This window comes from Triturus cristatus, chromosome 6 (assembly GCF_964204655.1).
Source record: "Triturus cristatus chromosome 6, aTriCri1.1, whole genome shotgun sequence".
Taxonomy (NCBI): Eukaryota; Metazoa; Chordata; class Amphibia; order Caudata; family Salamandridae; genus Triturus; species Triturus cristatus.
This window is the reverse complement of record NC_140589.1, coordinates 15,787,942-15,813,595: the sequence shown is the minus strand read 5'-3', so window position 1 is coordinate 15,813,595 and position 25,654 is coordinate 15,787,942. Positions and strand designations below refer to the sequence as shown.

General features: G+C 51.3%; 1 protein-coding gene across 2 annotated transcripts in view; it reads left to right on the top strand.

Annotated features, from left to right (window-relative positions):
- The window catches only part of LOC146813649 (transmembrane protein 121-like), a 215,375-nt gene extending 191,962 nt beyond the window's left edge, over positions 1 to 23,413 (top strand). For both annotated transcript variants that reach the window (XM_085610137.1, XM_085610138.1), the window contains exons 2-3: positions 2,113 to 2,218; positions 18,967 to 23,413. In XM_085610137.1, the coding sequence (XP_085466263.1) occupies positions 2,113 to 2,218; positions 18,967 to 19,912 (1,052 nt within the window). In that variant the 3' untranslated portion in view covers positions 19,913 to 23,413. The remainder of the gene's footprint in view (positions 1 to 2,112; positions 2,219 to 18,966) is intronic.
- The last annotated feature ends 2,241 nt before the right edge of the window (positions 23,414 to 25,654 follow it).

Sequence of the window (25,654 nt, the reverse complement as noted above, 5' to 3'; positions counted from 1 at the left end):
GGCGAAAGAGGGGCGCCGGGCGGCAGCGAGTAAACTGTGAGGACTCTAGAAGGCTTAAAATATGCGGTTTCCTCCACTTTTTATAAAGTTTATAAAAAAGTACGACGTGCATAGTGCTCTCTGTACCGTTACATTATCACTTGCACAATGTCCTAGGTTTGAAAACCAATCTTTAGGGTCAGGGGAGCGGACCACCCGGTGAGAGGTGTCCGACACCCCCGTGCCTTGAGCTGGGGTCACCCTTCAGGTGTGGCTTCATGGGAGCTGCTTGGAATGGGCTGGTTTCTTAGAGCAGAGGCCTTATAACTCAGCAGTCGACCTTATGTTCTCGAAATGCAGGATGCGTTCGGTTTTTAGATCTCTCCGGCTAACTCCTGCTAGAGTTTCCGGGATGTTACAGCACCCTGGAGGCCCCACATCTCCCCGAAACATTGCATGTATGTCAGACGTGTATGCAAGGTTAATTTCACGCAGGCCCCTATAACGGCAGGGTTTAAGGCGGTTTATTCTGATGTCCAGACTTTGTGCCAAAGTAAAATAGGTTAGGAAAAGGGGCTCCCAACTCCGCGTGGCAAACAAACGTAGAAGCGCTTTTGGGTGTGGCTAGCAGATACCTCAAAATCTCATCTTCCACCAATTGTAGCGCCGTGCATTATGCATGCCGCCATATGCCAGACCCATATAATGCTATACTAATACATTCAGCCTTCAGCATCTCTTGGGGGGATTCGTACCCAACCTAATGGCAACCTTTCATAGGGCCATACAAGCACTTCTAAATATTAGCGCCCTGGTCGAGATAGCGCGGTCCCATGTGCCCCCCTTTTGTACCGCTTTGTTCGCCATAAGTTGGCAGGGTATGCTCAGACGTGAGTCCCTTGCTCACTTTGCCACTGGTTTCAAGCAAGCCTGGCTGAAGACGGCTGAAATGCCAGAGACCGGTCCTGGGAAGCTTGTTTCCGGTCCAGGGAAGGCATGGCTTGGCAGTTCGGGCTGGACTGTTCCCATGAGGCACAGGGTCAGACTGATTTGCATATGGCCATGTCTGAACTGGGGTGGCAGAGTGGGCTAAAGAACGGTGATGGATCAAACCCAGATCTGATGACTGGGTGTGAGTGTTTGATTGGTTCTGACGCTCCGTCCATCACCACCCCCTTTTGTACCGCTTCCTTATCAGACAGGACTCCCAGATATGAAAAGTTGTTTGTAAATTCTATAGTAGCGTCCAAAATGTTACTATCACGACAGATGCCAGTTTTCCTACCGCTCTTCGTTATATATGTTTTCGTTTCATTTACTACCAAGTCAACAAAATCATTGAGTACAGACTTCAGGGCAAGAGGGGTGCGGGCCAATAAAACGAATAAATAGAGAACGTTGGAATAAACTCTCGTTAATACTACAGTCCGACACCCGCTTTCAAATGATGAACAACACACAAGACATGGGCACTGAGGCTATAAAAGGCGATCTGTACGTCTCTATCTCAGCCGCGTTGAGTCTCATCCCGAAGAAGCAAGCCAACAGACTCAACAGGTATCACAAAAACATCATTTTTACGGAGTTTAGACAGAAAAGCCCTCCTTTCAGGGGTGAGATGTAATTTAATGGCTGGAGCTCAGGCCCGCTAATGTCACACAGAGAGGAACATCATGAGCACATCCTGAGCGGTGCTTCCTCATGAGGAGCAGATATTAATACCACTTATCAATACACAGACCAGGCTGCGGTTCAGCTGATCTTCTGAAATGGAAAAGCACAGAGGCGTGCACGCGGAAAGGCTCGCTCGTGTAAAATACAAATGCACATTTCTTTCTGCTGGTATGAGTAGATGTCAGTGCAGGCAGTAAGTTAACCTTTTTTAACAATACATTGCTTTCAAAGGAGTAAAAACGCTCCCACACACACACAAAACCTAACTGGAGGGGGTCGCAGCATTTTACGCCCCACCATGAAGCCCATCTCTGGATCCCTTTAGGGAGGGGGGCCTTGTCCTGAAAGCCAGCAGCCAATGGGAGAGGTGATCTAATGTAGGGATCAGCAGCGAGCAGCGTGCGTGTGTAAACTCACCTTCCTCTGTCTAACAAGCATTGCCCCATCCCATTCTTACAGAAATCGAACAGTTGGCGTCAGAAATCGGAGCTGGCAGGGGAGAGGCCAAGCCCAGCGCGGAGTTTGGGAAGAAACCGGGGCCCCCTCCTCGGCGGAGGAAATACAGGTGAGAATGGGAGGGCAGTGGACTGGGAGGGGCTGGAGGGGCAGTGGAGTCCAGAAGGGGAGGGGTTGGCATGGGAATGGAGAGGAGGGGAAACTAGGACAGGGGGTTTGCAAGATGTGACAGCGGGGATTGAAACACATGACAGCGGGAATGGGAAACTGGGACAGGGTTTTGGAAGAGGTGACAGCGGGGCTTGGAACACATGACAGCGGAATTGAGAAACAGGGACAGGGTTTTGGAAGAGGAGGCAGTGGGGCTTGGAACACATGACAGCAGGAGTGGGAAACTAGGACAGGGGCTTTGCAAGAGGTGACAGCGCGACTTGGAACACATGACAGCGGGAATGGGAAACCGGGACAGGGTTTTGGAAGAGGTGGCAGCATGGCTTGGAACACATGACAGCAGGAATGGGAAACTAGGACAGGGGGTTTGCAAGAGGTGACAGCGAAGCTTGGAACGCACGGCAGCATGAAAGGGAAAACAGGACATGGGTTTTGCAAGAGGTGACAGCAGGGCTTGGAGCGCATGGCAGCGGGAATGGAAAGAGGACAGTGGATTTGCAAGAGGTGACAGAGGGGCTTGGAACACATGAATGCAGGAATGGGAAACTGGGACAGGGTTTTGGAAGAGGTGGCAGTGGGACTTGGAACACATGACAGCAGGAATGGGAAACTAGGATAAGGGTTTCCTAAGAGGTGACAGCGGGGCTTGGAACACATGGCAGCGGGAATGGGAAACTGGGATAGGGTTTTGGAAGTGGTGGCAGAGGGACTTGGAACACATTACAGCAGGAATGGGAAACTAGGACAGGGGGTTTGCAAGATGTGACAGCAGGACTCAGAACACATGACAGCAGGAATGGGAAACTAGGACAGGGGGTTCCCAAGAGGTGACAGCGGGGCTTGGAACACATGACAGCGGGAATGGGAAACTCGGACAAGGTTTTGGAAGAGGTGGCCGTGGGGCTTGGAACACATGACAGCAGGAATGGGAAACTGGGAGAGGGTTTTGGAAGAGGTGGCAGCGGGGCTTGCAACACATGACAGCAGGAATGGGAAACTGGGACAGGGTTTTGGAAGAGGTGGCAGTGGGGCTTGGAACACATGACAGCGGAAATGGAAAACTAGGACAGGGGGTTTGCAAGAGGTGACAGTGGGACTTGGAACACATGACAGTGGGAATGGGAAACTAGGACAGTGGGTTTGCGAGAGGTGACAGCGAAGCTTGGAATGCATGACATCAGGGTTTGCAAGAGGTGACAGCGGGACTTGGAACACATGACAGCGGGAATGGGAAACTAGGACAGGGGGTTTGCAAGAGGTGACAGCGGGACTTGGAACACATGACAGCGGGAATGTGAAACTAGGACAGGGGGTTTGCAAGAGGTGACAGCGGGACTTGGAACACATGACTGCGGGAATGGGAAACTAGGACAGGGGGTTTGCAAGAGGTGACAGTGGGACTTGGAACACATGACAGTGGGAATGGGAAACTAGGACAGTGGGTTTGCGAGAGGTGACAGCGAAGCTTGGAATGCATGACATCAGGAATGCGAAACTAGGACAGGGGGTTTGTGAGAGGTGACAGCGGGTCTTGGAACACACGGCAGCATGAAAGGGAAAATAGGACAGGGGTTTTGCAAGAGGTGACAGCGGGCTTGGAACACATGGCAGCAGGAATAGGAAAACAGGACAGGGGGTTCGCAAGAGGTGACAGCGGGGCTTGGAACACATGACAGCGGGAATGGGAAACTGGGACAGGTTTTTGGAAGAGGTGGCAGTGGGGCTTGGAACACATGACAGCGGGAAAGGAAACTAGGACAGGGGGTTTGCAAAAGTTGACAGCGAGTCTTGGAACACATGGCCGCATGAAAGGGAAAATAGGACAGGGGTTTTGCAAGAGGTGACAGCGGGGCTTGGAGCACATGACAGCGGAAATGGAAAGATAGGACAGTGGGTTTGCAAGAGGTAACAGAGGGGCTTGGAGCGCATGACAGCGGGAATGAAACAATAGGACAGTGGGTTTAAGAGGTGACAGCGGGGCTTGGAGCGCATGACAGCGGGAGTGAAACAATAGGACAGTGGGTTTAAGAGGTGACAGCGGGGCTTGGAGCGCACGACAGCGAGAATTAGACAATAGGACAGTGGGTTTCCGTTTAAGAGGTGACAGCGGGGCTTGGAGTGCATGACAGCAGGGTTTCAAATAGGATGGACGGCAAGGTTTGCAAGAAAGAACACAAGGTTAGGGAGAGAGTGGGCCGGGATTTGGCAGGCAGAGCACATCAAAGCTTGGAAACGACAGGGCTTTTGTATCGGTCTGTGGTGCATCTATTTTTTTTTTAATAAAATCTTTTTATTGCAGAGAGCACACACAATGATATCGATATAATACACTGTAGCGCTGAGTCACAGTCAAACAAAATCTTTTCCCTCCAGCCATTAGCACCGCCCCCCGCCCCCACACTTTCCACCAGGCGGCCCCAGAGCCTGAGCGAGCCATGCAGAGGGCCTCGAAACCAGTGCTCTCAAGGGAGGCGCACAGACCCCCAAGTAATCATTCCACTGCCTCCATATTTTAGCCCTTTTGTGGACAGCCCTTGCCTCACAGACCACCTCCCCCGTTGCATGCTCCAGTCCATGTCCCGCTCCCAGCCTCCCGTGGCGGGGCCTCCATCGGCCCCAGTGTCATGGGGTACGGTCGGTTGCACCCCAGACATTCACGAGGCGCCCCTTTGTGGAGGCTCCCATGCTGCTCCCACAAATGTGAATCGTGACCGCGCTGACTCCCCACGCCGCGGAACAGCCGGGCAGCGCGGAGGGGAGAGCGATCCCCGCAGGGTCTTGTGCTGCTGCTCCCTAAGTATTCTTCCTGACCCTCGTTCATTTTAATTTGGGGTTCACGACCAGCACTTTTTAATCGTGACCTGTCAGAGTGTTTTGAAACTCTGCCACTCTTTTAAATCAATTACCGGGCATTTACTTTTAAATGTATTGATATTGCATTTAGGTTTTTAACAATCTGTATGTTGTTTTAACTTCACTTGCACTGAATGTGTTGCCGTCTCCGCTTCCCCGGTCCAACGCCGGCTCCCAGCCGTTTCATTGGAGGGAAGTGGACACACCCCATCTTGGTCGATTTCATTCCAGGCTTGGGGGAACTTCCGGTAGGGAGACCGGAACTTAGCTCCTCCCGCGCCTGGCCAGCTATTTTAGTTCCATTGTGGGCCAGACGCGCGCAGCGGGCGCGCCGCTGGCACGCCGTAGGTGCGCCAAAGGCAAGCCCATCTGCGCCCATCCACGCCAAGGACGCGCCAAGGGCTGGGAACGCTGCCCGACCTCAACCAGAGTGGGTATATAGTTCTGAGGCGTTCAAGCTCCTTAATTTCAAGGGACATTGTAAAAGCCAAGTTGCACCTGAAAAAATATGGGGGGCCTACTCCTGCTATAAGTGCAGACTGGACTTTCTTTTGGGCCCACCCATATTAATAAATAAGATGAGCCTACCCATCACAACCCACAAACCAAAATTCAAGGAGCCCTAATCAATGCAAGATCACTTAGCAAACATGGTCAAGATGTTAGGGACTTAATCCTCGATCGGCAGCTTGATTTTCTATTTATCACTGAATGTAGCAATAGCGCTCCCACCGAATTAAAGAATCTGCAGGAGGGATAGATTAGATGGCAGCGGTGGTGGGCTGGCCATCATTCTACGTGATTCATTGCGTTCTCCAGCTTTGACCATGACACTATCAAGGGTGCGGAAAGCTTAGGCTTTTGCATCTCCCTAAACGCCTCCATGTCCTTCTCAGGTGCCCTGATTTATCGGCCTCCAGGGCAAAGTTCCACCTTCACAGACTCGCTTGGAGACTCCCTAAGTCAGCTACTTCTTAGATATGCTAATTTGACGTTGCTTGGTGACTTCAATCTTCACTTGGAATCTAGACTTGTACACAGAGCGGATAATTTCCTTCAAAGTATCGAGCTCCTTACATTAAAACAACTGGTGGAACTCCCAACCCATCAGGCGGGCCATATCCTAGATGGGGTCTGTTCCAATTTCGCGGCACTCACAGTAGATTCCCCTGTCCCGCTGATTTGGTCAGACCATTCTCTGATACCACTTACAATTGGGATACCCCAGAAAGGTTGTTCCGATTTACCATCCTCTGACTCCCAACCCAGACGCAAATGGGCCCAACTAATTGATAATCCAAAACTGATCACCTAAGCACAGGCACTCATACCCCCTATGACTGGAAACCCAAGGAGGGACTAGCGCCGTCTCCACTCCTGGCTTACAACCGTATGTAATGAGCTAGCACCACTAGAGAAACACGACAAGAATAAGGATTCAAAAACTCAGAAGGCTCCCTGGTTCACGATCGATTTAGCATTAAATCTTTCCAATTGTAAGCAACAGGAGCGTAAATGGAGAAGGTCGTATAATAGTGGAGATAGAACAGCGTATAAAAAGAGCAGGAAACTCTATCAACATCATATAAAAATTGCTAAAAAAGAGTACTACTCAAAGACTAAAATGGAGGCCAATTTAGATCAAAAGGCAATCTTCACGATCGTAAAATCTTTCACCCACCCCAAAGTGTTGCAGAAAGAACTACCCCCTTCACAAACTTTGTGCAATGACATATCAAACTATTTTGAAGAAAAGATTCTCAATATTCAAAAGAATTTTCCAATCACTCCCAGCAATAATGATTCCACTGATTCAGTTCCCTGCCCCAGTGCCCACTGCATTGAAACCTTCAAACCGGTGCCACTAGAATCGACTTACGAGGCCATCATGGCTTGCAAATCAGGGTCTCCTTTAGATGCATGTCCTCTCATGATCCTCCATAAAATTATTGATATAGTCAACCCTGTCATAAACCAAATTGTCAATTCTTCACTAAGTACGGGTACTGTACCAGATGAGTGGACACTTGCCCTGGTAAAACCTCTTTAAAAAAAACAGAATATTGATCCTTCTGTGCTCTCTAATCTCTGGCCCATTTCACTGCTCCCTGTGATGGGTAAAATAACAGAGAAATTTGTACATAGGGAACTCACAAGATTCATTGAATCAGCTAATATTCTCCATCCACATCAATCGGGTTTCCGACCAAAGCACTCGACTGAATCAGCCCTTTTGGAAGTTACGGAGGCGCTAAAAACTCTAGCAGATAAGGGCAGGAAAGCAGTCCTGATCCTACTCGATTTGTTGGCTGCGTTCGATACTATCTCGCATGACATCCTCTTAAAGAGAGTCGAACGCGGCGGCATTTCAGGTACTGCTCTAGACTGAATTAAATCATTCCTAACCAACCGTAGACAAGCGGTGACCCTAGGTACCGTCCTTTCGACAGAGAAAATCATAACAACAGGAGTCCCGCAAGGCTCCTCATTGAGCCCACTGTTGTTCAATATTTATATGGCCCCGCTCATCACTCTTATAAGCTCCTTCGGAATCGAAGAAACGTCTTATGCAGACGATACTCAAATGATCGTATCTCTCGACAACGATAACACAGATGCCGAAGTGAACTTTAAATGCTGTTTATCGCAAGTTATACAGTGGATGAGGGATAACCATCTGAAATGCAACACCGATAAAACAGATATTCTGCCCATTGGGAGAGATGTTACCTTCCTTCAGGATATGGGGTGGCCAGAGGGAACTACCCCCCCCCCCACCAGGCATGGTTAAAGTAGCTAAAAATCTCGGGGCACAGTTCGATACTGCATTGTCCTTTCTCCCGCACGCGTCAGCCACAGCAGGGACCTGCTTTAGCCTTATAAGACCATTAAGGAAATTTTTTGATTTGATCCCGCTTCCGGCAAAGAAATCAGTAGCAGCGGCCCTATTTCTCTCGCGCTTGGACCACTGCAACAGCCTCTTTGCGGGGGGCGAATAAAACCACAATCAAAAAACTGCAAGGGGTCCAAAACGCGGCAGCGCGCCTTGTCCTGAGGCTCCCACGCAGAGCGTCTGCATCAGCGGCGTTTAAAGCTCTGCATTGGCTTCCAATTCATAAAAGAATCCTTTTTAAGATTCTTTTAATCACTTATAGAGCCATGCTTAAATTAGGACCTATACCTTTCAGCGCGATTCTCCCCATATGCCATCACCAGGATTCTTAGGTCATCCACAGCCAACCTCCTGAGACCGCCCATCTTCAGACGGATAACAAAAGGAGGAAAAACTGTTGCCGTCCTGGGGTCCAAAGCCTGGAACGCACTTCCAATCAACCTAAGACTGCAGGAAACGGAATCCTATTTTAGGAAGGCACTGAAAACAAGGATATACGACATTTCCGATGTCTGCTGCCTCGCATTAATTTAATCGGAACACAGGCTGATTTCTCATAGGACCCTCCCTTATCGTCTATTCCTCAGCACCAGGATGCTCCTTGCGGAATGACAGCTTGCGCTTAATAAATGCCAACTTACTTTACATTACAATACATTACTCCATATCATGTGAAAAATCGCTCCCACCTGGCCGTAGTTCCTGTGACATAATGCCGTTCTGGTCCTGCCCATCTTTACGATAATAATGCATGCATAGTAGTATTTATGTAGAGTTGTTGATCCCCTCCCGGGGTATACCAAGGCCTCAGGCCACTGGTCATCCTCCGGCCTTCACGGTCAGCTACCATTGTCCCCGTGCCCAAGTGAGGTATTGATCAGTTTTCCATAAGTTAGGGAGATTTTCTTTCAGGGCATGTGATCAGCCGTGGGAGCGCCTTCTGCAATGCATGTCATATTTGCAAGTAGCGATAGGTTTCAGTGGGTGCCAGGTGGTACTCGCTTTGCTTTTCACGAACGGGATCACCCCTCCCGGTGCCCACAGGTTTTCCCATCCGGGAAAGACCAGCAAGATCCCATTAGTCAGAACCCAGCTGTGTCTCCAGTGTGCCCAGATGTGCATTGTCCCACAGGAGGGTGGCTTGAGTAATCCTATCTGCCCACCCCAGTGCATTCAGTGTGGTGTGCCAGAGATAAGTGTGACTACCGTTAGACCTGGGAAGGATGTGCGGCGCGACCCGCCAGAAACGGCCCTGAGGTAACCCCCAGGTTGTATGACCTGCCTATCCATACGATAAGCTGGCCACCCTGCAGGAAGATGAACCCAGTGATCGACAGCGGTAAGCTGCACCACCCAGTATTATTTTCGTATACCAGGCAGGGCAATTTCACCATCGTACCAGCCTCTCGACAGCTTTTTAATGGCTATAGGCACAGGCCACCATCCCAGAGTAGAGTACAGGTTTCACTCTCTATCACCCTAAAATAGGTTAGAGGGACTGGATAGGGCTGAGTTATGTAGAGTGTAGAGAAAACTGTGCGACGTCATCATTTTAAATAAGGTGGCTTTACCGAGTAACGATAGAGGCAGAGCCCTCCACTGTTGGACATCTCATCCCAGGCGCGTGAGTGGCAGTTCTAGGGTATTCATTTCGAATACGTCAGGGTCAGTGGTGATGTAAATCTCTTAGTAGTGAAACCCACCCGTGACAATGCGAGCCTCACAATCACGGGGCAGTCGTGGTACATCTCCGTGAAGGAGATTAATTGGGGTGTAGCCCGAGTATTGACAAAACAAAGTACATGCATGAGTCTATATAGTGTACGGCTGCACCTGAGACGTAGAGATGAACGTTGTCCGCATAAAGGGATATTTATCTTCACAATCATCGGTCCACTGCAACCCTCGAACCAAGGAGGAGTCAGGCCTGGTCAAGGATGCCAACGGTGCCAAGACTAGGGCAAAAATTAAGGGGGAGAGCGGGCAACTCTGTCAACACATAGGACATGCCTCCGTTTACCGTCACTGGGCCAGCGGATCAGTGTAGAGGAGCCGTATCCACGCCACGAAGCACGGCCCGAAGCCCAGCCTGGCCAGCACTTCAAACATGAACGGGCACTTGACTGTATCAAACGCCATTCGCGCGTCAAGCGAAAGCACGAGGACATCCTCATGAAGCTCAGCGGCACAACCCAGGGCGCTATGCAGGCGCCGCAGGTTAAGAGCGGTGCTCCGCCCTGGCATGAAGCTGGATTGATCCGAACGTCTTGCTCACCTGGATCAGCTGGGAATTCAGTAACTTTGCCAATCTTTTGATCTCTGCATTTAACAACGAGATGGGCCTGTACGAGACGCAAGCCTCTGGTGGTTTACCCTCCTTATGAATGACTACTATATTGGTCAACCTCTGGTCTCTGGAGAGGGAGCCCGACTCGCAGCTTTCCTCAAACATTCGCAGTAGGTGGGGCCAACCTTAGAGGCCGTAAGCTTGTACAGGTCGATGGAAAGCCACCAGGACCCACTGCTTTACCAGAGTTCAAGTCGCGGATAGCCTACACTACTTCGTCTTCAGTAGGCTCCTGGTCTATGAGTGCCCTTCTGATTGCCAAAGCCCTGTGATTTGAATGTCTGCCTGTAGTTTGCAAGCTTCTTACGCTGTGGCGGTAAGCTTCGGGAAGTATCGGGGGTTGTAGTAAGCTGCCAAGATGTTGGCCACTCCCTGTATATCCTTCAGTATTTCTAGGACCCAACGATTTGCCCTCTCTCTCTTGTCCAGCCAGGCCAGGAGCCCTCTGGCCCGATCACCCCCTCACAAAGCCGACTGCTGAGCTGCGCGATGACTTGTCCTAGCGGCCTCTGACGCAGGGTCTCTCTATTCCTTCTGTTTTGCGGTCACACTGTGGTGGGAGCCCTCTTGTTCTGGACAAGTGAGCTTGTCTTCTAACTCATGGGTCTCTGTCGCTGGTCCATTCTTATTCACTGTGTCTCGGCTACTGGCCAGGGGGACACTGCCGTCACTTCTGTGGTTCTTGGGTTCTCTGGGCAGAGGGGTGCTGCTGTCACCTGGGGTCTCTGGTCAGAGGGGGGCTGCCGTTATCTCAGTTTTCTGGTCAGAAGGACGCTGCTCTCGCTGAGATCTCTGGTCAGAGGGGCGCTGCCCTCGCTGGGGTCTCTGGTCAGAGGGAGGAGATGCTGCCCTCGCTGGGGTCTCTGGTCAGAGGGACGCTGCCCTCACTAGGGTCTCTGGTCAGAGGGGCGCTGCCCTCGCTAGGGTCTCTGCTCAGAGGGATGCTGCCCTCACTGGGGTCTCTGGTCAGAGGGGCGCTGCCCTCGCTGGGGTGTCTGGTCAGTGGGGCGCTGCCCTCGCTGGGGTCTCTGGTCAGAGGGACGCTGCCCTCGCTGGGGTCTCTGGTCAGAGGGAGGAGATGCTGCCCTCGCTGGGGTCTCTGGTCAGAGGGGCGCTGCCCTCGCTGGGGTCTCTGGTCAGAGGGAGGAGATGCTGCCCTCGCTGGGGTCTCTGGTCAGAGGGGCGCTGCCCACGCTGGGGTCTCTGGTCAGAGGGAGGAGATGCTGCCCTCGCTGGGGTCTCTGGTCAGAGGGATGCTGCCCTCGCTGGGGTCTCTGGTCAGAGGGAGGAGATGCTGCCCTCGCTGGGGTCTCTGGTCAGAGGGACGCTGCCCTCGCTGGGGTCTCTGGTCAGAGGGAGGAGATGCTGCCCTCGCTGGGGTCTCTGGTCAGAGGGGCGCTGCCCTCGCTGGGGTCTCTGGTCAGAGGGAGGAGATGCTGCCCTCGCTGGGGTCTTTGGTCAGAGGGGCGCTGCCCTCGCTGGGGTCTCTGGTCAGAGGGAGGAGATGCTGCCCTCGCTGGGGTCTCTGGTCAGAGGGACGCTGCCCTCGCTAGGGTCTCTGCTCAGAGGGATGCTGCCCTCACTGGGGTCTCTGGTCAGTGGGACGCTGCCCTCGCTGGGGTCTCTGGTCAGAGGGACGCTACCCTCGCTGGGGTGTCTGGTCAAAGGGGCGCTGCCCTCACTGGGGTCTCTGGTCAGAGGGACGCTTCCCTCGCTGCGGTCTCTTGTCAGAAGGGAGCTGCCATCGTTGGGGTCTCTGGTCAGAGGGACGCTGCCCTCGCTGGGGTCTCTGGTCAGAGGGGCGCTGCCCTCGCTGGGGTCTCTGGTCCGAGGGGCGCTGCCGTCGCTGGGGTCCCTGGTCAGCGGGGTCTGTCCCTGTTGGGGTTCTCTGTCCTTGCGAGGGGTCTCTGGTCAGAGGGGCGCTGCTGTCATTAGGGTCTCTGGTCAGAGAGACGCTGCCCTCACTGGGGTCCCTGGTCAGAGGGGCTCTGCCCTCGCTGGGGTCTCTGGTCAGAGGGACGCTGCCACCTCTGGGGTCTCTGGTCAGAGGGATGCTGCCCTCGCTGGGGTCTCTGGTCAGAGGGGCGCTGCCCTCGCTGGGGTCTCTGGTCAGAGGGGCGCTGCCCTCGCTGGGGTCTCTGGTCAGAGGGGCGCTGCCCTCGCTGGGGTCCCTGGTCAGAGGGGTCTGTCCCTGTTGGGGTTCTCTGTCCTTGCGAGGGGTCTCTGGTCAGAGGGGCGCTGCTCTCATTAGGGTCTCCCCTTTCTGATTGGCTCCCCGCTCTCTCTCTGCTGCTCTCGTTTTGAACAGCTTCCAGTTTGCTCTGAAGTCCCAAAGGGCTCTCCCCTCTCCTATCTTAATTAGGATCACAGTAAGCCTCTTATATTCATAATCCCATCCCTTCTGATTGTCGTCACTCTAGTGTGGGACACACCACCTCGCGCTGAGCTCTGATCTTCCTCTGACCTTCTAGGCGCTCTGAGTGCCTGCGGTGAATGAGTAAACCTGAGACAGAGGTCCAGGGTGAAGGCCAGGACAGGGTGTGCACCCCTCCTCTGGCTGCTGATTTGGGGTCTTCGGTGAACATTTCTCCACAAGTCGATTAACTTTGTTACTTCTGATTGTTTTTTCCAACCAGAGAGCAATGCCCGTTGAAAGAAAATCATGGCACTTAACCTCAGAAAGTGCAGGATGTGACACTGCGTCCCTGCACTTATCCCCAGAAAGTGCAGGATGTTGCACTGCACACCTACACTTACCCTCAGAAAGTGCAGGATGTGGCACTGCGTCCCAGCACTTACCCCCAGAAAGTGCAGGATGTTGCACTGCGCACCTACACTTACCCTAAGAAAGTGCAGGATGTGGCACTGCGTCCCTGCACTTACCCCCAGAAAGTGCAGGATGTTGCACTGCGCACCTACACTTACCCTCAGAAAGTGCACGCTGTGACACTGCGTCCCTGCACTTATCCCCAGAAAGTGCAGGATGTTGCACTGCGCACCTACACTTACCCTCAGAAAGTGCAGGATGTGGCACTGCGTCCCAGCACTTACCCCCAGAAAGTGCAGGATGTTGCACTGCGCACCTACACTTACCCTCAGAAAGTGCAGGATGTGGCACTGCGTCCCTGCACTTACCCCCAAAAAGTGCAGGATGTTGCACTGCACACCTACACTTACCCTCAGAAAGTGCACGCTGTGACACTGCGCACCTGCACTTACCCCCAGAAAGTGCACGATGTGACCCTGCGCACCTGCACTTACCCCCAGAAAGTGCACGCTGTGACCCTGCGCACCTGCACTTACCGCACTTTCTGCACACTGCCCCGGCTGGAGTACCAGGATGCTTGCCATGTGACTCTCAAGTGCAGACCTTGGCTGAGAAGCCTTCGCAACCTGACCCGTCCTACAAAGGTTCTTTTCAGATCCTGTTTCAGAAAATCTTCAAGCGCGCCATTCAGAGTCTGAAAGTGTTTATTGACAAAAGAAAAGTAGTGTTCACCAGCAGCGATGCAAGGAAGCATTCCAGTGATGGATTGAGATTTCACAGAGTTATGCGTAATTTCACATAATTGTTCCCAAAATATTTGCATAATTGCGCAAAAATAAATTACGTTTATTTCGCACACCCCTATTTACAAGTTGAGGGGCTCCCCCGGCAAAGATGAGCGGAGTTTGGTGCTAAAGTGGCGCATTGCTGGAGTCGGTCATAAGGCTGACGCAACTTCAGCATTGCGTCAGAACACAGAGGCGAGTCCCTCGTTGAGAGCCCTGCGTCGATCCTGACGCCTGGCTTGAGAAGGCGTAGGGATTTTGACGCGCTCAAGTCGTAGAATGACGAAGTAAAACGTTGTACATTTCACTGCGTCACTTCTACGTGGCTTTTAACGTGAGAACCCCACCCTGCGACGCTAGCTACTTGCAAATATGACCCACGGTTTTTAAAACTCTCTGACGTGTCCTCTACGGAACCGGGCCAAACTGTCTGTTAAGCTCTGTCCATCAGGTTTTTGGACAAAATATCACAAATATTGTGCGACACAGGATCAGGTCTAAAATATTGAGGACAAGAATATCGTCATAATTTTCTACGGGCAAGTAAAGTTTTACTAGATGTAACTCCACATATATGTACCGTAACGACATATATGTCTTCAAGGTACGTGGATCTGGAGTTAAGAGCAGCGACTCTATACTTACCTATTTGCACTCACCTTCTCGATAATCTTGTCCTCGATATTTTCTACACAATATTCTGTCCACGCGATATTTGTCCTTGTGATATTACATCACCGATCCGTCCTTCGCCTTGTGTTTGTGATATTATATCACCGATCCATCCTTCGCCTTGAAATATTCCCCTTTCAGACCTCTTCCTTTCTAGAGGAATATGCTGCACCCCCACCCTGCTGACTTAGCGGGCCATGGCGCAAGCATGCAGCGTCGACATCTCCTGAGGCTTGAGCCGGGAGATCGAGGCTGCTGCGCTGTGCGCGGTGTCTGGTGTTTTGTCAGTGCGAATACAGGCGGCTTCATATCTGTTTTATTTTACTTATCCTTCTTAGCGTGTTTTTAGCTGAAAGAGTTTTAATTGTTTTTAGGCTCAATAATTGTTACATTGCAAGTTTTTGCACATTTGGGGGTTGATCCTACCGCTCACCTGCCTCTGAACGTGTTCTCTGCTCTACACTTCACGACTCCCGCCCGCCCGCCCGCCCGCCATCTTGAAGGTATTGCGAGGATCAGTCTAGCGTCTGCTCCCCGCACACTACTTAGTGGGCCATGGCGCAAGCGCGTAGCGGGCGCGCCGGCGGCGCGCCAAAGGCAAGCCCGTCTGCGCCCGTCCGCGCCGGAACGCCGCCAGGCGCTAGGGACTATGCCGCTGTGAAAGCTAATCCTAGTAAGTGCAATATAGTATTTAGTGGCGCTGACCTTAGACTTATTTGTGCTAGGTCATCTTCGGCTAGCCTGTCTTGCCACAATGCGCTGCCCCATTCACTGGAAGGACCTTTTTCCTGCTCTCAATGCAGATTCCAGAGTATTGGGGAAAATGAAACTGCTTTTGAAACTTCCGCCAAAATGTCTTTAGCATACACTCCTGACCTGCACGATACCGGGTCTCCTGCGCCCCTTGACATCTATAGGACTAGTAACAGCCACATACCGTCCACTAATACCTCGCAATTGAACCACTGGAAGGGCTTTCTAAGCAACGTGAGATCACTGCCCAAACACGCATTAGAAATTTGGGACCTACTTACGTCTGACTTACCCGATGTGGGTTTCCTGACGGAAACCTGGTTGAAACCCTTCAGTGGTCCAGACATCAAGCTTGCTATCCCTGATGGCTACAGTATCCAGCGCCTTGACAGGCCGCTGAAAACCAGGGGGGGGGGGGGGGGTTGCAATTCTCCACAACGATCATGTAAAAGTCTCTATTTTAGACCAACGCTCTAATGCCCAAATTGAAATTTTGATCTTTAAAATGGGAATGGGCACCCATGACTTCTGGAAAGGGGCTTTGGTTTATCGCCCCCCTGGTCCTATAAAGGACTTTTCTTCTCAATTAATGGAACTAATAGCCCCCCATGTGATTGCGGCAGGGAATTTTCTATTATTAGGAGATTTTAATATACATAGCGAAAATCTCTCGCTGCCTGAAATATCAGCTTTTATCTCGGACCTATCGACACTGCACCTTAATAAAAAAAATGAGGGCCCCACACACACAGCCGGCCATACTATAGACATTGTTTTTTCTAACTCTGACCGGCTTGTTTGTAAAACTCCTGGCCCGCTGTGTTGGACTGATCATGCTCTTATCAACTTCCAAGTGCAGTATCCGTACGTCTCCTACTATGACAGACATACTCAATTCTCCTACAGACAATGGTCAAAAATTAATCCGGAGTCTTTTTCATTAGCCTTCTCTCCTCCAAGGTTCCCCCCAACCAATAACACCGAAGATATTCATACCCTTTTTAATTCCACTGTGTTAACGGCCATAGATTCAATTGCCCCTGTAAAAATATGTTCTAAAGCCCCTAGGAACAATCTGGCGGTGTGGTTCACCCCAGATTTGCGTATAATGAAAAGCCAATGCAAGAATCTTGAAAGAAAGTGGCGGCGCACTCATTTGGACACCTACAAAGCAAATTTTAGAACTGTGCTAACACTTTACCATAAAGGAATCAAACAAGCCCGCCGAACATACATAGCTGAGCAATTAAGGCTAGCAGGCAATGCGCCGAAAACTCTTCACCAAATTTCGCAAGACTTCACATGCCCGAAAGCTTGCAACCTGGATAACATACATTCTCAGTTGCTCTGTAATAAAATCGGCTCTTTTTTCACTCAAAAAATTGATTCCATCTACAACAAATTTTCTAATAACTGTCACACCTCACAGCCAGATGACACTGTACCCCTCACTGTGAATTTCACACCCTTGTTGACCTTTCCCCCCCTTATAGGGGATGAGACCACTTCCCTATTACGTAAGGTCACATCGGGCTCGCCCGCAGATGTCTTGCCTGCTAGATTAGGAGCGTCTATTGCCCACACACTTGCGGATTTTGCTACTATGCTATTCAACTCTTCTTTAAGTGAGGGGATGGTTCCCCTCTCTTGGAAAGCCGCACAGGTCATCCCATTGCGGAAAAATAACAAGCTCCCTATGGACGACCTTGCCAACCTTCGCCCTATCTCCCTCCTCCCCTATTTGAGCAAGGTCCTCGAGAAATATGTGAATAAACGTATCTCGAACCATATCGAAGCGGCTGGCTACCTTGATCCGTCACAATCAGGATTCCGTGCAAACTACAGCACCGAGACTGCCTTGGTGGCTGTCACTGATTGTATTAGACGGACGCTCGATCAGGGCTAGTCCGCCGTCCTGGTCCTTCTGGACCTCTCCGCCGCGTTCGATACGGTTGACCATCTGACCTTGCTCGAAAGATTAAGAGGGGCAGGACTAGGGGGTACGGTGCTCATTTGGGTTACCAGCTTCCTCACTGATCGTACACAAACCCTTAACCTTGGCCCTTTTCGCTCCACCACTGAGCGTCTGACCAAGGGTGTGCCACAGGGCTCTTGTTTGAGCCCCATGTTGTTTAACATCTACGTGGCCCCCCTTGCTTCTCTCTTAAGATCTCTTGGGTTCATCCCCATATCTTATGCGGATGATACCCAACTTATCTTCCAATTTGATAAATCCTCACAGACCGCTCAAACGTGCTTTTCCCAAGGCAAGCGGGCCATCTCAGAGTGGATGAGAAAAAATTTCCTGCAGCTGAACGCCAGCAAAACAGAGATGATCCTCTTTGGAGATGCCCCTATCATGTGGTCACCAACCTGGTGGCCAACTGAGTTGGGGCTTATCCCGTTGCCAAAGCTTACTGTAAAAAATCTTGGCGTACGCTTCGATCAGGCTCTGTCTATGAAGGACCATGTCTCCCATACCGTGAGTGCTTGCTTCTTTACACTACGCCTTCTGAAGAAAGCTCTTCCCTACCTCCCGGACTCCTTCCGTAAGACTATTGTCCAGGCATTGGTATTAAATAAACTTTATTACTGCAATGCATTAATGGTCGCTGCTAACGAATCCGCTTTTAATCGTTTACAAGTGGTGCAAAACACCGCAGCACGACTGGTCACTAAAGCTCCTGGCAGATCTGCTTCCATCCCGATGCTCCGGCAACTGCACTGGCTTCCAGTGAGGAAACGAGTTAAGTTTAAACTATGTTGCCTGACTCACAAAGCACTGTGGGGCCCTGGCCCCTCTTATCTGACCGAAAGGCTCCACCAATACATCCCCAACCGTGACTTGAGATCGGGCTCTAAATCACTGTTGCGTATTCCTAGGATTAACAGAACACGGTTGGGTGGTAGATCTTTCTCCTACCAAGCCCCATTGGTTTGGAACCAGCTGCCCCTTCCGCTGAGACAGTGCTCCGACTACCTAGGGTTCAGAAAGATTTTAAAGACCACCCTTTTCTCAGAATGACACTGCCCCATTTCCTCCGCGCAGTTCTGCTAGCGCTGAGAGACCCCTGTGGGGGTGATTCGTGCGCTCAACAAACTATTTAACATAACATAGCATAACATAACACGTGGTCCATTCAGGAAGGCTCTTAACCCCACTTCTTCCGTTAGGTTCAGTCGTGGGGTTTGAGCCCCTTGTTTGCCTTCTACCCAGCGAGCGCCAACCTGAGTCCAGGCGAACTAGCACTGTATGCATGCCTTCTAGCTTCATCGATTCAGATACGAAGTGTGCCTAGGGTATAGGATGCATGATGCAATGATCCTGGGGCTGGAGAGAATGCAGGGGTTCTCTGTGTGGGGTCACATGGTGTGTCCCAGAGCACAGTAGAGGATTGCACTAAGAATTTTGGGATTATTGGCAGAAAGGATGAGAGGCATGGCATGTAGGACACCAGACCATACTGGCATTTGGCACAGAGGATACCAGGATTGGGCAGAGGATATACCGGGGATTGGCATACAGGGCACAGGATGACATAGGTGTAACTGATAAGACACTTCTTTTTCATGTCAAGAGGCAGAGGTACTAATCAATGTGCTTGTTTTCTTTCAGGATGGCTCCTCCGCGGCCCATTAACAAGCCCCATGCGTGCTTGTCCACCGCCATCATCATGAGCAGCATGGTGCTGATGGACGCCTACCTGGTGGAGCAGAACCACGGCTCGAAGAAGATGGGCATTTGCATCATGGTCTCCATTGGGGACATATGCTTCCTCATCATCCTCCGATATGTGGCCGTCTGGGCCGGTGCCGAGGTCCGCACCGCCAAACGAGGCTACGCCATGATCCTCTGGTTCCTCTACGTCTTTGTTTTGGAAATCAAGGTCTACTTCGTTTACCAGAATTACAAGGCCGACCGAAAGAGTTTGGACATCATTGCCCGCAAGGCCTTGACGCTACTGCTCTCCATTTCCATCCCGGCTCTTTACATAGTCCTGGTGGCCATCGAGCACATGGAGTACCTGCAGACCTTCAAGAAGAAAGAGGACCTGAGGAATCGCCTCTTCTGGGTCATCGTCGACATGCTGGATGTGCTAGACGTTCAGGCCAACCTGTGGGAGCCGCAGAAGAAGGGGCTGCCTCTGTGGGCCGAGGGCCTCATGTTCTTCTACTGTTACATCCTCCTCCTGATCCTGCCCTGCGTGTCGCTGAGCGAGATCAGCATGCAGGGCATCCACATCACACCGCACAAGATGATGCTCTACCCCATCCTGAGCATGCTCACCATCAACGTGGCCACCATCTTCATCAGGGGCAGCAACATGCTCTTCTTCAGGGATGCACGCGCCTCCAGCATCTTTATGGGGAAGAACATCCTGGCCATTGTGCTGAAGATCTGCTCCTTTGTACAGTACAAGAACCAGATGCAAGACACGCCTGGTGGGTTCAGCCTCCCGCTGCAGCATAATTCCACTGCCCATGCCCAACCTGGGCGACATCGGATGAAATCCCGCAACCAGACTACCTCCTCTGAAATTCTGCCAGGGGAAGACACGTGACGTGCTCTCTGTGGGCACGGCCTTTGTCAAAGCACGCAGGCATCCATTGTGTTAGCAACAGGCACCTCACATCCAGCAAAGCGGGGTGCCATACCCCGGAGCATAAAGCCTGGCCACTCCTGGTGCAGATTGGGCACGTATCCAGCAGTGGGCGGCTCCAGCACAGATTGTGAGCAAACAAAATGGCCACTCAGAGGAGGACACAGAGGCCGTAAGCGAGCAGGATGGGAGTCAGCTTTCCCCTGGGGTTGTTCACTTTTACAAAGGGGACTTTTCATTGGCTGATTAGCGGTGAAGACCCAGGTTACCAAAATGAGGCCTCTTTGTGATGTTGTGCCAGGGCCTGCTCAAGGTGGTTGTCTTTGCTTGTTACAGTTTCTTGGAGTTAATCTGTTCACAATTGTAACAAAACCATCATCTTTGAAGATGACTTTTGCTATTGAAACTGTATAAATAAGGATATTGGAGTGATGGTGGTGGTCTTCAACGTGGCCATGTCATGTGGTGTTGCGGTCACCAGTCTCCGGTCATAGTTGTGCATGATTTTGTCCAAGTCTGGCTCACTCTGTCACTGGAGTGCAACTGGAGAAGTGTACCAGAGGCCTTGGAAGCCACACCCATTTCTTGCTAGAGTTGTGACTCCCGCAGGCGCGGGCGTCGCGGCGGGGCTGTGGTGCAGTGCAGTGAGCCACCCAGCCCCGTGTGCAGGAAACATCTCACATCCATGCCAGCAGGCACAGGGGGGCTCTGGGAGGGCTTGGGGTGGGAAGCTATGTCCTTGCAGAATATATTCATAGCTTGACTGACAGTGACACAGTGGCTGTGATTGATTCAATTACCAGGAAATAGTGACGTCACTTCCTTTCTCAGGGTTCCATGACCAGTCTGTCCTGGTGACATACTGTGTGGTTTGGCTGCTTTTAACTGGCCGCAGAGCTCCTGATTTACATCTCAGCGGATGGGTTAGTGCATCGCAACGGTGACGGATATTAGAAGTCCCATAGGATATAATGAGATTTATATTTCTACGGACGGGATACCCGTTACCACTGTGATGGAGTAACCTGTCCGTCGAGATCTAAATGGGGCTCAGAGTCATCAGAAAAAAGAGTGATGTCACTTCCTGCTTCCAAAGCTGCCAATAGAACACTCAGGCCTAATTAGAACTTGCTGCCCATGGCGACCATAAGCCAAGAGGCTCGCAGGACGCACAGGGACGCAGCATTCTGCAACACGCCTCCCGACAAACCCTGGAACATACATGCCAACATTTTAAAGCAGGAAAGATAAAGAGAGATGAATTGGGGGAATTAATTTTCCCAGAGACCAACATTGAATCAGAAACAATTTTCGGTGGGAGACAGCTAAAATGAAGAATGGTTGGCTTTAAAAGCCGAGGGTCTCCCGCCTGAATCGGGTCTGTTGGCATGTATTGTATTGTAATTGCATTTATATAGCCAGGGCTGGTGGCGCCCAGTGCGACAATCACTTTTGGCGTCCCCACACCCCATGACCACTTCCTCGGATTCTCTCACTACCACCGGCAAAAGTGCCCCTCATCTCTCCTATCCTAAGATATTGCTAAACATAGCGCCCCCCTGAGGTCACAGCGCCCCTTCACAGGTCAGCGCCCAGTGCAGCTGCACCAGTCGCACTGCCCTAAAGCCGGCTTACTACCCCTGTGTGCTGGTGATAACGTGCCATCCGTCTGCATCTTGAACCTGCCTCCTCGGGGCCTCAGGTCGCCTCACTGGGCTGCTCTGGAGCCCATACAATTATAAATACGGAGCTGGTTGCCACTTGGCCTGTATTATGCTGGCATGGCTGACGTTTTAACGTCAAGGCAAGTATAAAATTGGACAAATCAACAGAAAATGGTATTTCTCCAGTTTGAAACATGAACCTATCACAGCAAATACAGGAAGAAACCCACCTGCTTGAGAGCTGTCTGACCTATCCTTAAATGAGCATTAAACACATAGAGGCAGACTGGCCATGCTGGAACAGAACCCTGAGGCTCTTACAGAGTCTTCCTCATGCAGCAGAGCCTCGACTGAACACATGTGGGCGTGCTCCTGTGAGACACGTGGCAGCTCATCTGGAGCCCACATGGCAACAGCTGTACAAGAAATACAGTGAGTGAGGTCATTTCCTGTCAAGTTTCACTACAAAGCTGTACTGTCATGATTCCTATAAGCTGCTATGCAGCAGCATGACGTCACTTCCTGTCTCATGATTTGGCGCAGTAAGGGTGCTTCTCTGATGGCTTTTGATTGGTTCCAAAGCCCAAATGCCACCAGGGGGCACCAAGCAACCATAGCCGGACCAGACATCCATTGTTGCACACAAAAACACGTTCTTGCTGTCCACACACCCAGGGGGGCCACGCAGTGTTGGAGACACTGAGATCACATGCCACGTTGGTGGCTTGGAGTCCATGGCCACCTCCAGCGCTGACCCCTACAGAGGAAGTAAGTGGAAGCCACACAGCGCTTTGCATCAGTGCCTGGACCCCGGTGGGGTCAGCCCTAGCCAACTCTGGGTGAACTCTCCAACCCTGGCTTCCTATCTTATATTATATTATTATTGCCAAGCTCTTGTCTGCTCCTGTTTGTGGTTCAACAAGGGTTCTGTTTCAAAATGGCCGCCTCTGTAAAAAGCTTCCTGTGTCAAAGGTCAATGGTGGGTACATGATAGGTCGAGTTTTTAAATGTGTTATGCAATCGTTTTTGTGGCCAGAATCAAAATGGTAGAGAGAAGCAAGGCGTGGAAAAGAAGCACAGAGAAAACACTGGGTGGGTGGGCACCGGGGGCCACGCTGCGCTGAGTGGGTGGGCCTCGTGGCGCTGAGTGGGTGGGCACCTGTGGCCTCGCGGCGCTGAGTGGGTGGGCACCCGGGGGCCTTGTGGCGCTGAGTGTGTGGGCACCCGGGGCCTCATGGCGCTGAGTAGGTGGGCACCCGGGGGCCTCGTGGCGCTGAGTGGGTGGGCACCTGTAGCCTCGTGGCGCTGAGTAGGTGGGCACCCAAGGCCTCATGGTGCTGAGTGGGTGGGCACCGGGGGCCTCGCTGCGCTGAGTGGGTGGGCCTCGTGGCGCTGAGTGGGTGGGCACCTGTGGCCTCGCGGCGCTGAGTGGGTGGGCACCCGGGGGCCTTGTGGCGCTGAGTGGGTGGGCACCCGGGGGCCTCGTGGCGCTGAGGGACCTCATTCTGGGCAGTGTTGTTTTTTAGTGATTTTCTTATGGATTCTTCCCTTACAGAGGGGACAGCCCGAGCCCCACTGCAGCATGCACTTTTGATAAGCATCAGTGTACACGTCAGCGGGTCGCGTGCAAGAATGGTGACGTTTCTTTTTTAAATGTTTTTTCTCAATGCACCAGGCGGCTCCTAGGCGCTATGAAAGTCAGAAAGCATTGTAGAGAGGACAAGAAAATGCGTTGTTAGTTTATTTGCTTGACTTCTGTAAATACAAAATTATTTTTGAAAAACTATGCAATAAATGCATTTTTAGCACATGCCTGTTGTCAGTGTGTGTGTGGGTGAGTGTGCACCCATGCGTGTTTGCACGAGTGTGTGTGCGCATGCATGCGTTTGTGCAAACGTGTGTGCATGCATACGACACGTCTGGGACATACGTGCCAATATTCTGAAGCCAGTAATAGTCAGTTTTTTTCAGGTTTTAAAAGTGTTAGTTAGTATAATTGTGACATCACATGACCTATCACGACATTTTTCACGTGTAAATGACATCATAACACTCAGACAGGAAGTGCCCTGTTCTAACAGATGCATAGGAAGTGTCTCACAGCGGTTGTCCTCTTCACACAACAGTTCCAAGAAGCATTGGCAAAGCCAACAGGACTAGCTGCGGCAAGCTGGTTCAGTTGTTCCATTTCTTATTTTTTATCCATGCATATGCCACAAAATTAAATATATATAAATGCATATTGTGTAAAAAAATGTTTAAATATAATATTCAATTATCAATCACAAACAATTTTAATAGAATAATACAGGTGCTTCCAGCAAGCAGATGTGGTGAGACCAGGTACAGAAATCATTTTCAGTTTTGCAGCACATCAGAAATGGTGCCTCATAAGGGCTGCAGGCTGAGGGGCAGCTTTCAGTGTAGGGTGGGCTGCCCTGACCCAACCGTGCCACACTCTTCCTTCTAGTCGCGGCCTCCAAGAGGGGGCGCTGCTTGGAACATTGTGGCCAGGGCTGCTTTTAGGTTTTTGGTCCGGCACCTCTGATATAGGGTAAGATTGCTACTCGTGGGTACACCCAGTGGCGTAACATTAGTCCCCGCTACCCCCATGGGTCGAGGTGGGGGTCCGAGCTCCAGGAGGCCCCCTCCAGCACTGTGCATTGCCCCCGGCCTGAGAGCTCCTTACTGGTCCAGTGGGGGGGGGGGGGGGACTCTCTCCATGTACTTTGCAGGGGGGCCCCTTCAAGTTTTGTTACCCACTCTTGTGTACACCGCCAATGCTTGATTACACTATGCTGTTCAAGATACTGTCCTCACCAAGTCCATTTAGTGTGAAACGCATGCCAGCTCTTGCGGATTTCTTGCGCGCTCACAGTGTGACCCTCGTACTCTCTCGCCCCCCCCCTCCCTTTGGCTTCTTTCTTCTTTTGTTTTCTCTCAACTGATTACCTCCTCTGGACTCCTCTATTTGTTATCTCATCCTAGTTTATCATCTCTAAGCTCACTTAACCCTCCTCTTCACCTCCTGTGCCCTTTCACCCTGCTTCTTTTTCTCATCCTTCAGTTCTGTCGCGTCTACTGTTTATTGACCCAAGCTCCCTTCTGTTACCTGTTCCCTCCTTCCTGCCAGTTCGCCTGTTTGCTTTACCTTCACCATCTCCTCTTTCTCACCCTTCTCCTCGTGCTATGCTTCTCTTTCTCACCCTTCTCCTCGTGCTATGCTTCTCTTTCTCACCCTTCTCCTCGTGCTATGCTTCACTCTCTCTACCTTGTCCTCGTGCTATGCTTCTCTTTCTCACCCTTCTCCTCGTGCTATGCTTCTCTTTCTCACCCTGCTTCTCTTTCTCACCCTTCTCCTCGTGCTATGCTACTCTTTCTCACCCTTCTCCTCGTTTTATGCTTCTCTTTCTCACCCTGCTTCTCTTTCTCACCCTTCTCCTCGTGCTATGCTTCTCTTTCTCACCCTTCTCCTCGTTTTATGCTTCTCTTTCTCACCCTGCTTCTCTTTCTCACCCTTGTCCTCATTCTATGCTTCTCTTTTTCACCCTGCATCTCTTTCTCACCCTTGTCCTCGTGCTATGCTTCTCTTTCTCACCCTGCTTCTCTTTCTCACCCTTGTCCTCATGCTATGCTTCTCTTTCTCACCCTTCTCCTCGTTTTATGCTTCTCTTTCTCACCCTGCTTCTCTTTCTCACCCTTCTCCTCGTTCTATGCTTCTCTTTCTCACCCTTGTCCTCGTGCTATGCTTCTCGTTCTCACCCTGCTTCTCTTTCTCACCCTTCTCCTCGTGCTATGCTACTCTTTCTCACCCTGCTTCTCTTTCTCATCCTTGTCCTCATGCTATGCTTCTCTCTCTCACCCTGCTTCTCTCTCTCACCCTTGTCCTCGTGCTATGCTTCTCTTTCTCACCCTGCTTCTCTCTCTCACCCTTGTCCTCGTGCTATGCTTCTCTTTCTCACCCTTCTCCTCGTTTTATGCTTCTCTTTCTCACCCTGCTTCTCTTTCTCACCCTTCTCCTCGTTCTATGCTTCTCTTT